Source organism: Hyla sarda, chromosome 10 (genome assembly GCF_029499605.1).
Source record: "Hyla sarda isolate aHylSar1 chromosome 10, aHylSar1.hap1, whole genome shotgun sequence".
NCBI lineage: Eukaryota > Metazoa > Chordata > Amphibia > Anura > Hylidae > Hyla > Hyla sarda.
Window position 1 is genome coordinate 131,932,994 of NC_079198.1, and position 17,064 is coordinate 131,950,057.

A 17,064-nucleotide genomic window follows, 5' to 3' on the forward strand; every position below is an offset into this window, starting at 1 on the left:
GACAGCCGATGGCTGTCCGAGCATGCTGGGAGTTGTAGTTTTGTAACATCTGGAGGTCCGCAGGTTGAAGACCACTGATGACAGGCGGTGATGATGAAGGGGGGGGGTGATGACACGGTGATGATGACAGGGGTGTTAATGACGGGGGTCTGGATGATGACAGGGGGGGGATGATGACATGGGGGGGATGATGTATTTCCCACCCTAGGCTTATAGTTGAGTCAATAACCTTTCCTGAGTTTTTGGTGTGAAATTAGGGGTCTCGGCTTGTATTTGGGTCGGCTTATACTCTAGTATATACAGTAGCCTTGTAATCACTCGCCACCCATATTGCACCTTTTTGATAATAAGTTCTGAACCACTTATAAGTCACTTGGTGGGTAATAAGCTTTATTTTTCAATTCTACCATTTCCCTACTTCTGTTTAGTAGCTTATTGCAATGGAGACATACGCTAATACTGCACGTACACTCATAGCAGTCATGCTGCACATACACTCACTGCATTTATACTGCATGTACGCCCATAGCATTCTGCGGCTCATATGCTCAGGATTTATACTACATGTACATTCATAGCATCTATACTGCACCCACAATCATAGCATTCACACAGCACCCACGCTCATGGCATTTAAATGGCACATATGCCTATAGCATTTATGTGGCAAGCACACTCATAGTATTTATACAGCATATACGCTATGGCATTTATACGGCACCGACGCTAATAGTATTTATATGGCACGCATGCTAAGAGTATTTATACGCACGCACACGCTCATAGCATTCATTTGGCACGCACGCTTATAGCATTCATTCGGCACACACGCTCATAGCATTCATTCGGCACGCACGCTCATAGCATTCATTCTGCACGCACGCTCATAGCATTCATTCGGCACGCACGCTCATAGCATTTATTCGGCACACACGCTCATAGCATTCATTTGGCATGCACGCTCATAGCATTTATTCGGCACACACGCTCATAGCATTCATTTGGCACGCGCGCTCATAGCATTTATTCGGCACGCACACTCATAGCATTCAATCGGCATACACGCTCATAGCATTCATGCGGTAAGCACGCTCATAGCATTCATACGGCACGCTCGCTCACAGCATTCATATTGCATGCACGCTCGGATTGTATGCACGCTCTTAGCATTTTCTGCTCGTACACTCACTGCATTCATACTGCTGGTATGCTCATAGTATTTATACGGCACATAGGCTAATAAGCATTCACTGTATGTAAGCTCAGAGCATTTATACTGCTTGTACACTCACAGCATTTATATGGCACACACGCTCATGGCATTTATACTGCACTTCTGCTCACAGAGCTTATATTGCACTTACGCTTATAGCATTTATACTGAACATACGTTCACTGCAGTCTTACTGCTTGTGCATGCATATTTTTATACTACATACGCTCATAGCTGTTATTTCTGTTCATATGCACATTGCGTTATTCTGCACGTATACTCACAGCATCTATTCGGCATATAAGTCAATAGCAGTTAGACTGCACGTGGCTGATTGTATTCGTACCACATTTATGCCAACAGTATTATAGTATACACATGCTAATAGCAGTTTATACCACATTTACGCACATAGCAGTCAGACTATTCATAGGCCTATCACGTTCATACTGCACGTACACTCACAGCACTTACTCTGCGCGTACACTCTCAGCATTCTTTTGGCATGTACACCAATAGCATTTATATTACACATTGCTCATAGTATTCACAACATACTGCACATACACGCATAGAATTTATAAGGCTTTAACACTCAGCATTTATGTTGCACTTACTTTAACAGCATCAGTACTGCACTTACGCTTGTAGCATTTATACTGCACTCATGCTCATTACACTTTACTGCATTCACGTTCGTAGCTTTTTTACGGCACATACGCTCATAGCATTCATATTGCACTTATGCTCTCAAGCATAGATACGGCACATAGGCTCACAGTTTTTATGGTGCACTCATGCTCATAGCATTTATACTGCACTACGCTTTATCATAATGTTGCACATATGCTCATAGTTTTGATACTGCACTATGCTCCTAACATTTAGATTGCACATGCTCATGGCAGTTATACTGCACTTATTGCTCATAGCATTTACACTGCACATACACCCATGGCATTTTCTTGCACAGAAGCTCATAGCATTGGTACGGCACGTACTCCCATAACACTGGTATTGTATGTACGCTCGTAGCATTATACGGTACCTACACTCAAAGCACTGTACTGCATGGGCGCTCATAGTTTAATATGGCACACACACTCTTGCTAATACGCTCATAGCCTGTATATCGATTATACGCCCACAGCAGTTTTTGGGCTATTGTGAAAAATGGTGGTACACAAGTGCATAGTTTATACAAGGCAAGCTCATAGCTGTGATGTTGCGACTTTTATTCATAGCTTTACAAGGTATTTATGCTCATAACATTTGTCATAAGCTAGTAGCATATGGTACATACGGTCGTAGGATTTAGACTGCACATAGGTTTGTAGGGTTCATACGGTACATACGCTCATACTGCACTGCACATGCGCTCGTAGCACTTATACATACTTTTGTTAGCATTCATACGGTACATATGTTCATAGTATTCACACATAGTATTATAAAATAAAATAAAAGATAAATAAACAAATATACATGTTATATACATAAAATGTTCATAGGTACAGCAGCATATGTAATTTCATGGATTAAGGGTGCATACGTTCATAGCATTCTCAGTGTGAAATGTTCTTGGTAACATGTACAGGATGCAAAGCTCATAGAAGCACATCTTCATACGTTATAAGTGTGTTCCTTCGTTACATCCACAATACGCATATGGTACATTAGCATTTATAGCATGTTCACTTTCATAGTACATACCGCATTTACGTGATAGCATAGAAGGTGCGCATGTTCAAATTTACAAACGTGCGGCATAGAGGAGTTTGGTGTTTGGGTATTGTTACTGATTGCAGGAGGAGGCAGACGATAGCATACCTGTTATGCTTGCCATGACTGCAGGGGGAGGCATGGCGTAATTATTACGGACACATTCAGAGTGACAATGTCACGATCTGTGGCTGGTAGTATACACAGCATGCCTGCCACACCTGCAGGGGGATGCACTGTGCATTATTGTTACTGACACCTCATCAGAGCAATAATGTTACGACTTGTAGGCAGTAATATAATTGTTATCCCTGCCACGTATGCAGGGGGATGCACCGTGCAATTATTATTGCCAACAATTTTTCAGAGCAATAATATTACGACCTGTATGCGGTAGTATACTTGTCATGCCTGCCACGTCTGCAGGGGGACGCACTGCATAATTATTTCAATGACACATTGAAAGCATAATATCATAACCTATAGGTGGCAGTATACCCGTTATGCCTGCCATGCCTGCAGGGGGATGCACTGTGCATTGTTGCTACTGACACCTCTTCAGAGCAACAATATTATGACTTGTGCGGTAGTTTAACTGTTTTGCCTGCCACGTCTGCAGGGGATGCACCGCACAATTATTATAACTGACACGTTTTCAGAGCAATAATATCACAAACGGTTGGGGTAGTATACTTGTTTGTGCCTGTCACATCTGCAGGGGGATGCACTGCACAATTATTGTTAATGACACATTAAGGGGAGCGTAATATCTCGAGTCGACTTATACTGCGCATTGTGGTTACTGACACCTCTTCAGAACAATAATATTATGACTTTTGTGCAGTATTATAACTGTTATGTCGGCCACGTCTGCAGGGTATGCATTATTGTTACTGACACATTTTCAGAGCAATAATATCATGACTTGTATGCGGTAGTATATTTGTTATGCCTGCCACGGCACACTGACACACAAAACTTTCGGTTTTCCTTCACCGAACCCAAGGCTTTCGGTGACACATATCTGTCCACAAACTGCCTAAAGCCGCTTAGGAGAGCATTGTAGGAGAAATATACACTTCCTCAATAACTCCGTCTGTCAGTCTCACGTTTTTTTTTTTTTTTTTTTTTACACATATTGTAATTTAGTGTGACCAATTGGAAAGAAATATCCCTCTATGTATTCATCTAGGGGTATAGTGAGATTTTGAAATTTAGCTTGGGGGGGGGGTCAATAAAATTTTCAGTGGGGTGTACACAGAAAATGAATTTAAAATGGCCAATGGGGTATAAAAGACTAATAAGAAGGGGAAAAAATAAAATTCTAAGGATGTATGGTTAATTTACAAGCATTCTTTCATGCAAAGGCCAGGTTTGGAGGGACACGTGTTATACTGATATGTAACATATTTTCTTATCCCTCTACGGGCACACACCCGACACCTCTTCTGTGGTCTTTTTAGCTTCTCTGTTGAGGGGACCTCTGAGGGGAAATGTTGCCCGTGAACAATGTGGCTGATGTTTACGCCAGAAACAGAGGCCTCCTCTCTAGAATTGAAGATAAGGGCCTTCAGGAAAGAGCTACTGTTCCCTGCATCCCATGCCACTACAAAAGCATTATAAAATATGGGTGAGGTGGACTGACAGCTATTTATACCATGTCCTGGTCTTTCTCATGACATTGTAGAGTTTGATGACTTGGTCAGAGAGGTCCACCCCACCTATGTAGCGGTTGTAGTCTAGTATAGATTTTGGTTTCTGGACCTCTGTGCTTGACCCCAACACAGGAACAGTTCTGCTTACATCTGGATGAATGGAGGATAGAATTAAAACCTCTCTTTTGTCCCAGTTTTTAAGAAAGAGAAGGTTCTCTCTGCAAACTGCCCTATGGCAGCGAGGTGGCGAGAAAAGTTTTTGGGAGTACTTTTAGTTTTTTTCTAATAGTTCCACAAGCTACTGTGGACCTTGCAGCAAGGGACTTTAGGAGGGGTATACTATTATAAAAAATGATCTATTGTAGGAGACCAACAGGCAAAGTGGTGGAAGGTAGATATGTGCCAAGTAGATTTCTGTATTCACTACTAAACTTCCAGGGTTGTCAAAGAGGCCAATCTGGCAATCCATTTCAGTGTTGCCATGCAGCTAAGTTAAAGCAAGGAAGCTGCAGTATATGTGCCACCGAAGTCCCGGGGCTCGGTGGGGGAAAAGAGCATTTTTTGTAATCAGTAACAGTAGGTTACTGATATGTGCAATACTAGAATAACTGCCATGCAGTTTTAGTGGGCTCTTTTCCTGGAACGGCTGTACTGTGGGTGGGAGGCCGTTCCCAGAGTCCGGTCCGGGCTTTACTGGACTTAGTCTGTATTAAAACTGCTGCTCCTAGACCTCAGGTGAGGAGAGTGTGGTAGCCATGTTTTTGCTCTGCAGTGAGCTACAGACTGGAGCAGTCACAGCAGTGCCCTGAGAACAGGACTGAGAGAGCCTTGCTGCCCTGCAATTGGAGTAACCACCACTACAAGGTCATGTATGGATGTTTATGAGGGAGAAACCTTCTATTTTTTTGTTGTATGGACTGAGTTAACCGGCTGCTGAGAAGCCTTCTGCTGAACTGTTATGTTCCTGCTTGTTTTTTTTAAATAAACCCTTTTGTTTTGCACCAGCCTCCTGCCTGTCAGCCTACCATTTGTTCAGCTAATTCCCACACTATTTACAGGTGATATCCCTTATCGAGAAGAGGGTAAATCAAACCTCATACAATTTTTCCTATAATACCCAGGGATAACGGGCAAGCAGGGGGGGTTAAGGGATGAATCTTTTCCCTTGTAAACTTTAAAGAGGTGTGTAGCCGCTGTTACTTTCACATACCTTATACATTTTGATCCCATACCGGACTATGTTGTTGGGGAGATACTGCCGAAACATCAGCCTCCCTTTAAAGCTTACAAGGTATTCATCAACTGCTATATTTTGATTTGGGTATATACACTGCTCAAAAAAATTAAGGGAACACAAAAATAACACATCCTAGATCTGAATGAATTAACTAATCGTATGAAATACTTTCGTCTTTACATAGTTGAAGGTGCTGAGAACAAAGTCACACAAAAATTATCAATGGAAATCAAATTTATCAACCCATGGAGGTCTGGATATGGAGTCACACTCAAAATCAAAGTAGAAATTACACTACAGGCTGATCCAACTTTGATGTAATGTCCTTAAAACAAGTCACAATGAGGCTCAGTAGTGTGTGGCCTCCACGTGCCCGTATGACCTCCCTACAATGCCTGGGCATGAGCCTGATGAGGTGGCGAATGGTCTCCTGAGGGATGTCCTCACAGACCTGGACTAAAGCATGGAGCAAAACATGATGTCCCAGATGAGCTCAATCGGATTCAGGTCTGGGGAAAGGGCGGCCAGTCCATAGCATCAATGCTTTCCTCTTGCAGGAACTGCTGACACACTCCAGCCACATGAGGTCTAGCATTGTCTTGCATTAGGAAGAACCCAGGGCCAACCACACCAACATATGGTCTCACAAGGGGTCTGAGGATCTCATCTCAGTACCTAATGGCAGTCAGGCTACCTCTGGCAAGCAGAGGGAGGGCTGTGCGGCCGCTCAAAGAAATGCCACTCCACACCATTACTTGCCCACAGCCAAACCGGTCATGCTGGAGGATGTTGCAGGCAGCAGAAAGTTCTCCACGGCGTCTCCAGACTCTGTCACATCTCTCACATGTGCTCAGTGTGAACCTGCTTTCATCTGAAAAATCCCAAAATGTCATGACATTTTTGAAAATGTTGCATTTTTGTAACTTTGAAGCTCTCTACTTGTAAGGAAAATGGATATTCCAAATAAATGTTATTTTTATTCACAAAAACAATATGTCCACTTTTATGTTGGCATCATAAAATGGACATATTTTAACTTTTTGAAAAAATTAGAGGGCTTCAAAGTAGAGCAGCAATTTTCAAAAATGTCATGAAAATTGCAAAATCTGAAGGGACAGATGTTACAGAACTACAACTCCCAGCATGCCTGGGCAGTCTAGGCATGCTGAGAGTTGTAGTTTGGCAACATCTCGAGGGCTACCGTTTGGGCACCACTGTAACAGTGGTCTCCAAACTATGACCGTTCAGATGTTGCAAAACTACAACTCCCAGCATGCTCAGATAGCCTTTGGCTATCTGGGCATGCTGAGAGTTGCAGTTTGGCACCCACTATGAAGGGCAGCAGTAAATATCGCTTACTGCCCCCTTCCTTTGCCCCCCCCACCGTCATTTTCCCTACCTGCTCCTGTCTCCAGCGACAATCTGCGGTCCCCACGTCATCTTCTGGCCAGGTACCGGCCTCCATCTTCTCCTCCTGTTCTGCCCGACATCCAGGGGTGGGCAGAACGGGGGGTTGCCACGGCAACCCACTGTCCTGCGCTGCCATTGGTCAGAATCAGTTCTGACCAATGGCAGGGGATAGGAGGAGATCGCAGCACTGCGACCTTACTACCACACCTCAGGATTATCGGGGCTGTCACTGACAGCTCTGATCATCCCTATTTTCCGAGTGATCGGCTCACCAGAGACACGATCAGCCCAAAATAGCAGAAAATCACATGCCTGAATTGACATGCGATTTTTCTGCGATCGCCAACATGTGTGGGTCTCAGGACCCCCCTCGGCGATGTGCCGGGATGCCTGCTGAATGATTTTAGCAGGCATCCCGGTCCGGTCCCCAACCGGCTAGTGGCGGGGACCGGAATTCCGACGGGCGTATGCCCGGCGTCCTGAAAAGGTTAAATATAAATATGTATATATATATATATATATATATATATATATATATATATATATATATATATATATATGGTGCATGGTCCCTTTAAGCCTGCAGCTGGATGGGCTACCTCACATGCCCTATATATTGCATGTTTTATTCACCTGGGTATGGCTGATGAAGCAGTCTTTCTGTGAAACACGTTGCATCATGGGTGATTAAACTTGAGATCCCTTCAGTCAGTTTGTCCAGCACCTCTTAATCCAGTCGTTGGAGTAAGTTTTGTTTTGTGTATCAGCGAATATCATAGCGAAGGCCTCCTCTGCACTATTTCCACTGCGCCATGTTTTTTACAACTACTACACAAATCTGATAACTGAAAAAAAGGGATCAAATAATTGACAGCACGAATCAAATGACTGAATCTGATCTGATGACTAACAACTAACAATTTACATTTTTTTTGTGTTTTTTTTTTTTTTTTTTGGGGGGGGGAGTGTTACAACAATCACTGCACGGAACTGATGACTGGCAACATGAATCAAATGACGGACGACACGGACCAGATAACTGAAACCACGGATCAGATGATTGAACCTGATCTGATGACTAACAACTAACAATTTTATTTTTTGGCATGTTTTTTTTTTTTGCGGGGGGGTATGTGTACTGACGGCACAAATCTAATGGCAGGGACTAGACAGGGTGAATTTATTTTTTCACACAGTAAAGGAATTTTTTGCTGAGGCAGCAGAACTGAATGGCTGACAGGCTCACTGAGAACAGGATCTGAATAGAGGGATCTGAGGATTTGTGAGAGGTAGGATGCAGCAGATCACTCAGGGGGCTGTGAATATACTTAGGGATATCTGTATGCTTGGGGGCACACATTGAGGGACTTTTGTGAGGGGACAAAATCCTCACTGACAAGGAGATCCTCACTGACAGGGAGATCATCAGTGAGGAGGCAGCTCACTAGCAGCGATCTGAAAGAAGGCAGCAGATTACTTAGGGGGCTGTAGAATTCACTTGATGGGATGTAATATATGTGAGGGACCACTTGGGGGGAACAATGGTGGGGGTTCACGATCAGTAATGACAGTAACGCTGGCATTAGACCGGCACAGCTCTCCTGACACAGATCGGGGTGCAGGAGAAACTCCTGGGGGGATATAAGGTACATTTGGGTGGACACTGGTGGGGAACACTTAGGGGAAACGCCTGGGAACACTTGGGGGGACTTAGGTGAGATCGCAGACATCAACAGCAACTGACAGCCGCAGCCGGATACGGGACACATTCACAGCACTGCCGGCACAGAGTTTGTAAGTGATCAGGGGTGTATCGGGGGTTAACTCTCTTCTTTATACACTTTTTCTGCTGGTTCTGCAGGAGATTACCAAATCTGAGAAGATCAGGCAGAGAAATTAACTTCTCAGATTCAGTAAACACCGCGAACCTCGCAAGTCACTTATCATTGGTCAGTCACTTACTGACTGGCCAATGACAGCGATCAGCAACTGGTGACCATTCTGATTGATCCCTATATGCCTAGTAACATCAATTAGCTGTTCAGAACAGCAGCAATGAAGTTTCTATCACCATGCCACGGGACATGGTGATAGAAAATTTATTGGACATGTATGAACTTCCATTTGCGTTAAGTCAGGCAAAAAATTGACATTTGTTCATTTGAGGGAAGGGGTTAAACATATTTGTTATTGCCCTGCGTGCGTAAATGTCCGATCAAAATATAATGTTAATGATCCCATACGGTGGATGGCGGAAACGTAAAAATAAAAAAGTCCAACATAGTTGCTTTTTGGTCACATCACATTCCAATTTTTTTTTTTTATTAAAAGCGATCAAATAGGCACATACACATAAAAGTGGTACTAAAAAAAAAAAATCTACAGGTCACTGTGCAATATATGAGCCTTACACATCCCTGTATATGGAAAAATGAAAAAAAAATATATATATATAGGTGGTCAAAATAGGGTGATTAGAAACATACTGATTTTGTAAAAAAAAAAAAGTTTGAGATTTTTTTTAAAGCAGTACAGTACAAAAAAAGTATGTAACCATGTGTATTATTTTAATTGTATTGACCCACACAATAAAGAAAACATGTCATTTTTACCTTAAAGGGTGCCTCTCATCAAACAAACTTTTGATATAGTTTAGATTTATGAATGTTGAATAACTTTCCAATAGCATGTTAATGAAAAATATGCTTCTTTCTATTGTATTCTTCCAGGCATTTCTGACTCATGCTGGAGTCCTAAACACTCAGAGCTGCCAGCCTGCTTTGTTCACAGCCTGAGTGTTCTCCTTTGAGAACAAAGCAGACTGGCAGCTCGTAGTGTTTAGGACTCCAGCATGAGTCTGAAATGCTTGCTGCCAGGACTGGTAGGGAGACCCCTAGTGGTCATTTCTTCGAAGTGGAAAATTAACCCGATAACGACCATGGACGAGTATAGAAGTCCAGGTTGGCGGCCATTCCCGCACCTGGACGTCTGTTCTTCTTGTGGGTGCTGCCCAGTGCACCTGTGAGATCGCGGCAGGGACTCGGCTGTATCACACAGCCGGTACCCTGCTGCACTGCCAGGACCGAAGTAAACTTCGATCCCGGCAGTTTTAACCCTTACAGCCGCGGTCGGAAATGACCGCGGGCTGTAAGTGTTATGGCAGAGGGAGGGGGCTCCCTCTGTCTCCTCTGCAGCACCCCGCATCGTGATCGCGGGGTGCTGTCTGTGGCCGCGGCTGGCCAGGACCTGCCGCACTGCCGGGAGTGAAGTTCACTTCACTCCTGACAGTTTAACCCTTACAGCTGCGGTCAGAAGTGACTGCGTGCTGTAAGGAGTTCTGACAGAGGGAGGGGGCTCCCTCTGTCTCTCCTGCAGCACCCCGGAGCATCGCGTAATAATTCCTGCCAAAAAACTATGGTGTTAAAATACTCACTGTACCCCCTAGCTAATACCTTGAGGGGTCTAGTTTTTAAAATGGGGTCATTTGGGGGGGGGGGGGGGTTCCTATGTTCTACTACCTTTTAATTTCTGCAAACCTTGCATAGCACATAAAAAAAGATGTACTTTTTCAAATTTTCTAAATTTTCTAAATTTCAAGTTAAATTGTTAGGCTTCTAACTAATTTAAAATGTTAATTAAAAACAAAAAAATGACGTGAAAATAAAGTAGACATCTGAAAGTATAAGTTTCATAAACTATTTGGTCAGTAAGTATAAATATATGAAACCTATTAGTGTTAAAATAGCAAAAAATCGTATTTTTTTGTAAAAATTTCATGATTTTTTGCATTGTAAAAAAAAACTACAAATGATATCGGCTTACTTTTACTATGTACATGAAGTACAACTTGTGACAAAAAAACAATGTCAGACAATGATTGGCAAAATGTTACCAGAGTTATTCTCTAATAAAGACAGACATCCCCGATTTGAAAAAACAGGCCTGGTCTTTCAGGGGCGTACAGGTTTATTTGCATTGGTCCTTAAGGGGTTAAATAGAAAGAAGCATATTTTTTAATAACATGCAATTGTAAAATTATTCTGCATACATTATTCTATAATATATCAAAAGTTTTTTTGATGAGAGGTACCCTTTAAAGTGTACAGCGTGAAAATGAAACCCTCCAAAGTTTGCAAAATTACTGTTTTCATTTAAATAATAAGTTTTTGGGTTTGCTGTAAATTTTATGGAAAAATTAGATGTGTCATTACAAAGTAAAATTGATTGCGCAAAAAACAAGCCCTCATATGGGTGTGTGGATGGAAATATAAAAGAATTATGGATTTTAGAAGGAAAGAAGGAAACAACAAAAATGCAAAAATTTAATAGGCTTGGTCCCCAAAGGGTACTCCACTGGAAAAAAATAATTAAATCAACTGATGCCAGAAAGTTAAACCAATTTGTAAATCACTTGTATTAAAAAATCTTAATCCTTCCAGTACTTATCAGCTGCTGTTATGATCCACAGTAAGTTCTTTTCTTTTTGAATTTCCTTTCTGTCTGACCACAGTGCTCTCTGCTGACATCTCTGTCCATTTTCGGAACTGTTCAGAGCAGAATAGGTTTTCTATGGGGCTTTGCTCGAACTTTGGACAGTTCCTAAAATGGACAGAGGTGTAAGCAGAGAGCACTGTGGTCAGACAGACAGGAAATTCAAAAAGAAAATAACTCCTGTGGTTCATAACAGCAGCTGATAAGTACTGGAATGATTAAGATTGTTTAATAGAAGTAATTTACAAATCTGTTTAACTTTCTGGCACCAGTTGATTTCTAAAAAAAAATTAAATTTCCAGTGGAGTACCCCCTTAAATGAAAGGTATTACAAAGTATCCCTCAAACAATCCCTCAAATGGATCGGAGAATGGAAAAATAAAAGTTATGTCTCTTAAAAATTATACCTCAAAAATGAAAATAAGCTGTGTCCTCAATGGGTTGTGTGGGGATTATTGATATTTTAATATGTCTCTGGGGCTCTAGGAACATAACAAACACTCCCCCACTACTGCCGGTCTCCCAACTGTTTGGTCCCACATTCTTCTTCTTTAAGGGTGCGTTTACACGGGCGGATTCCCTGCGGAATCTCCGCAGTGTATTTGCTGTGAAAAATCCACTGCAGATTTTGCTACCTTTGACCTAAATGGGCCAGTAGAAAATCCTCAATAGATTTAGTTTTGCAGATTTTCCTTCTGACCCATTGAATTCATTGGCAGCAAAATCCACTGCGGATTTTCCACAGCAAATACGCTGTGCAAAATCAGCAAGTAATCCGTCTATGTGAACATGCCCTTAAGGTTCATTTACACATGCATATTTGGAGGGGTACTCCGGTGCTCCAGCATTTTGAAAATTTTATTTAGAACGATAGGAGCCGCAGGTCGTGATTGTGATGTCACGGCCACGCCCCCTACCATAGACATGAATGGAGGGGGCGCGGTGTGCGCCACGACCCCTGCTGCAGGAACCCGGCGTTTGTTTAGAATGCAGAGTGCTGCAGGAGATTGCGGGGGACCCCCACAATCAGACATTTTATCACCTATCCTTTTGATAGGGGATAAGATGTCTAGAAGCGGAGTACCCCTTTAGGTGGGTCAGGGTTGTATAGAAGTGAAAAGGAAACCATACTCACCTCAAGAGAAACCTAACACACTTTTAAATTTTTTCAAGGACTCGGGAAACTTTCTAATTTCATCTCCTCACCATCCCTGCAGGCGGGAAAACTCTCAGCATGGTGAGGAAGAAGATTTTACAACAAAAAATCTGCTGACAGGTTCCCATTCACTTAGACAACCATTAAAGTGTCCATGTCACTTCAAAAATCTTTTGTCATGTCACAGAGATATGATAAAGGTTCTGATCTGTCGGCCATTGGAATGAGTCAAAGGAATCACACTATAGGACACTTCACTCTCCGGCTTGTAACAATCTCTGTCTTTCTTTAGAGGACGGCCCCATAAACTTATTTATAGATATAAAATCCCACATGTGTATGTTTGTATGTATTTTCCAGCATAACTTCTAAATTAAACTTTGTAAATATGTTACTTACTGTATATGACAGCTAAATAAATATAGAATAGTTAAATTAACACTAACCCACCCAATTGTGTGAGTCAGTGGGACTTCTGGTACATCTCCTCTCCAATTGTGTTACTCTACGGCTGTAGAGATTGCCCGGGACTCTTAATTATCCTGCTAACTACTGGGCAGATAGGGGCAGAGAATATTTAGTGATATGAGATATGAGGACAGGATATGAGGTCAAATTTAGTTTTTCTTGAATGATTTAATGCTTAAACATTTCCTAGATCTGCTTTATATGTTTTCTGCAGTAATGACAATGACAATGGGTTTCCCCTATAACTTTGGCAAATATTTTACCTCTTTCCTTCTATGTCTACATGAATCTTTGTGGCATGTCCCCAGTCAAAGGCTCCAGTACGTGTGTTCAGCCATCTTTTTAGCTCCAGGATACATCTGTCTCGGACCTTCAGTATTATGATGTGCTTGAAAAACTCACTGGGTGCATAGAGATAGTGAATCATGGGACCAATGCTGAGGTCAATCAGGACATCTCCTCTAATATGACCTGTAGAGAGAAATTCAGTATAATAAAACATCAAATATGAAAAACTATTATATATATTAATGTATAAAAATAATTAAATAACTAAATGCACAAATAACCCTGAAATGTTTTGTTTGTTAAATTTGGTGGTATTAATCTAATACCTTTTAGTATCACATTAAAAGGATTATTTGAGCAGAGCCAAGTTGTTTAAAATACTACTTTCAGGTAAATAGTACTTTATAAAAGCCTACAGTATATTGCAGAATAGGCTTATCCTGACATGTATTGGGTGGTGAGTGTGTGTGTGTGTGTTGGGGGGGGGGGGGCTCCCATCTTAATTATAGGTAAATTCTAACACCATAGAAAATATTTGTACATTCATAAATACATTCATAAATAAAGTTGACTTCCTAGAGCCAGAAGCAGACTGAACACATTGGAAAATGCTAGTGTACATGCTTGTGGAAATTTATTGAACTCTGTGCCAAGCTGACAGTGTATACCTCATGGTGATCTAAGCTAGTGGCACACTAGCTTAGATCACCATGGACACTTCATCGTTGAGCAGGGACTCCTCTTAGTTTAACAAAAATCCTTGTTCCTGTATACTGGAAATACTAATAGCTGCAATTATGTACAATATAGCTGTCCTTTCTAGTCACCTGACAGCTCAGCTACAGCTCCGTTAAGCTGCTTTGACTACTGATTATGTAATTATTAACCATATGAATGGAAATGTGGCTGAGCCCTTACTTGGTTGGATAGGGCAGCTATATTTTATGCTATTATAACCATTAGGTCTTCTATAATTTATCTCTCCCCAAACTTTTAACTGAGCAGAAAGACATTTAAATTATGCCTCAATGCTCAGTAGGTAGTTTTTATGTTGTACTAGCATAACACTAAGGAAACAATTTAGAGAATATGGACTCCTGTAGTTTTGACAGAAGTCCTGCTTACTCTACAGTAAGCAGTGATACACTATGTATTGCTGATTCCTGTCTGTCTCATGGAGCTAGGTAGCGATGCTTTGCATTTCCACTTAGCTCCTTAAACTCCTTCTGTTGTACCTGGCCTATTGAGTGTAGGGCTGAATCCAAATTGGCCATCACAATACAACTAAATACATTTGACATCAGTTAAAAGTGAAGCCTTTTGGAACAAATTTTAACACCTAGATATGTGTCCTACTGTCATGGCCCCCAGTTATCTGCTCTAGTCTATGGGGGAATCTAGCAGTATCAGTTTTATTTTTCTTCAGTGTCACCAAAGGGAACATTTATCATTGTAGAATCCTCATTAGTAGTGTCTGTGTCATACAAAATAGGACAGGCTCTACAAAGTAAACAATACTCTCTGTAATCTTCTTTCAATCTGGCCAATATTTCTATCATTAGTGATAACCTGATCATAAATAAAGTGCTGAGGCAAACAAATAGAGTCAGACCATGGTCCAGTTGGCTGACAGCTATCAATCCTGAATCTACTCACACCAAACCTTCCTACGGGGTGCTCAAACACTACTCTGTTTCAGACTTTCTAATTGATTAGTAGATGTAGAATAAAGACACATAGCACTCAGCCTTGATTTTATTAATTCTTTGTTTTGGTTTATTGTAGCGTTTTCATTCCAGAGACAACACAGTAATGGTGGGCATGCTGGGAGGGGGTGCAGGTGCAGGGACAGTAAATGAGACTACAGACTGTGTTGCATACTCTAGCGACCGGAAGAAGCATTAGAATATGCGTAACAGTCTATAGTCTTAGTCCCTGTTCCGGCAACTATAGCATGCCCACCATACTTGTGTCATCTATAAAAATGACAACGCTACAATGAGCCAAGACAAATTAATGGGAAACTCAAAGGTGAGTACTATGTGTCTTTATTCTATAACTATTAATCTGAGCATAGAACAGTTGTTGATGCATTGTGTTTCTAAGAACTGACACACTAAAATCTAGAACCCGGAAACAACTTTCTACTTGATCAAAAACTGATTTAGAATAAATCAGGAAATGACAGTAGAACAAACCAATGCAGGTTTTTAACGTAATTGCCCCACAAAAAACCCTTGATCATCCTCTAGAAATGGCCAAATATTCAGGATATTTCAAAGAGTGCAATTACTTTTCTAAACACTGAGACCCCTATATTCTTCATTTTTAAAGGGTACCACTAATTGTAGTCCAGGAGGCAGGAATTCTTCTTTAATTTTGCAGACACTTTTGATCTGGTGACTTGCTTTGAGACTATCACAATCTGAGAACGGATTTGCCAGTAGTCCAATAGACTTTCAAGGGAATTCTGGCAAATGTGTCAACGGATTGTAATAGTCTCCAGCAAGTCACTGAATCAGAAGCAGCAGCAAAATCTAAGCTCATATCATGCCACCGGGACCACATTTAGAGTAGCACTTTAATGACTAGGCTCACTCTGCTCCCTTTAAATGATAGGAGAATTATATAGAGGAGCATGGTTGTCTGCTCTGTAACAACTAAAAAACAAGTTCTTCATTTAGTTATTTACAATTGTTTCCAACCATTTAAAGTGCTAAGAAAGAAAGAAAAAAAAAAAAGAAAAAGTCAGCCAAAAAGAATGGGTATTTAGAGTTAATCTATAACTATAAACAATGTAATAAGACTGTAAAAAATAAATAAATAAAAGCATAGAAGCATACATACCTGGTCTGAAAGCTTTCACAAAATTTTCAATGGGAAATCTTAAGAAATCCTCTTCAAAGACCATATCAGGTTTATCTGAGACATAATGCTCCAGGAATTGTCTGGAATCAAATCCATGTACATGATAGATCTTACGGGAGCCGGAATCCATCGTGTAATCTTCTATCACAGACAGGTGACTGTCTCTACACCGGAGCTACAGGTCTTTATATAATTACCAGGAATTATATTACAGGTTGTGTTATCATTTATCACATCATTTGTAATTATCTTCATGAAACAGTCATGTGAATATGTGTTAGAGATTCCCATGGAGCATTAAGGATCTTCAGAAAAACAAATCTCCACACATTATTTTATTTTAGGACAGACATATAGTATGTTAGTGCTTAACCCCTTCCTGACCTGATGAATAAAAATTTTACCCCTCTCTCTTTCTAACACTCATAACATTTTTTAATCCATCTCTAAGCAATGATTTGGGGGTGGATATTGAAAAAAAGAAACAAAATTGTGCAACATTGTGGTATTTTCCTATTTCTTTTTTTTATATCACTGTACAGTAAAATCACATGTT

At 41.1% G+C, this 17,064-nt stretch overlaps 1 protein-coding gene across 1 annotated transcript; it reads right to left on the reverse strand.

Moving 5' to 3' along the window:
• Positions 1 to 13,611: 13,611 nt before the first annotated feature.
• On the reverse strand, positions 13,612 to 16,638 carry LOC130293271 (nicotinamide N-methyltransferase-like). The gene is made up of 2 exons (XM_056541774.1): positions 16,488 to 16,638; positions 13,612 to 13,823 (listed from the first exon to the last, which is right to left on the reverse strand). Exons 1-2 carry the CDS (start codon positions 16,636 to 16,638, stop codon positions 13,612 to 13,614), a joined length of 363 nt encoding a protein of 120 aa, XP_056397749.1.
• Between the last annotated feature and the right edge of the window lie 426 nt (positions 16,639 to 17,064).

Excerpts from the sequence above, each read along its gene's own strand:
- LOC130293271 (XM_056541774.1), bottom strand. The coding sequence starts at position 16,638 with ATGGATTCCGGCTCCCGTAAGATCTATCATGTACATGGATTTGATTCC. Across the intron at positions 13,824-16,487 it reads TGTGAAAGCTTTCAGACCAG|GTCATATTAGAGGAGATGTC; the intron begins GTATGTATGCTT and ends TTCTCTCTACAG.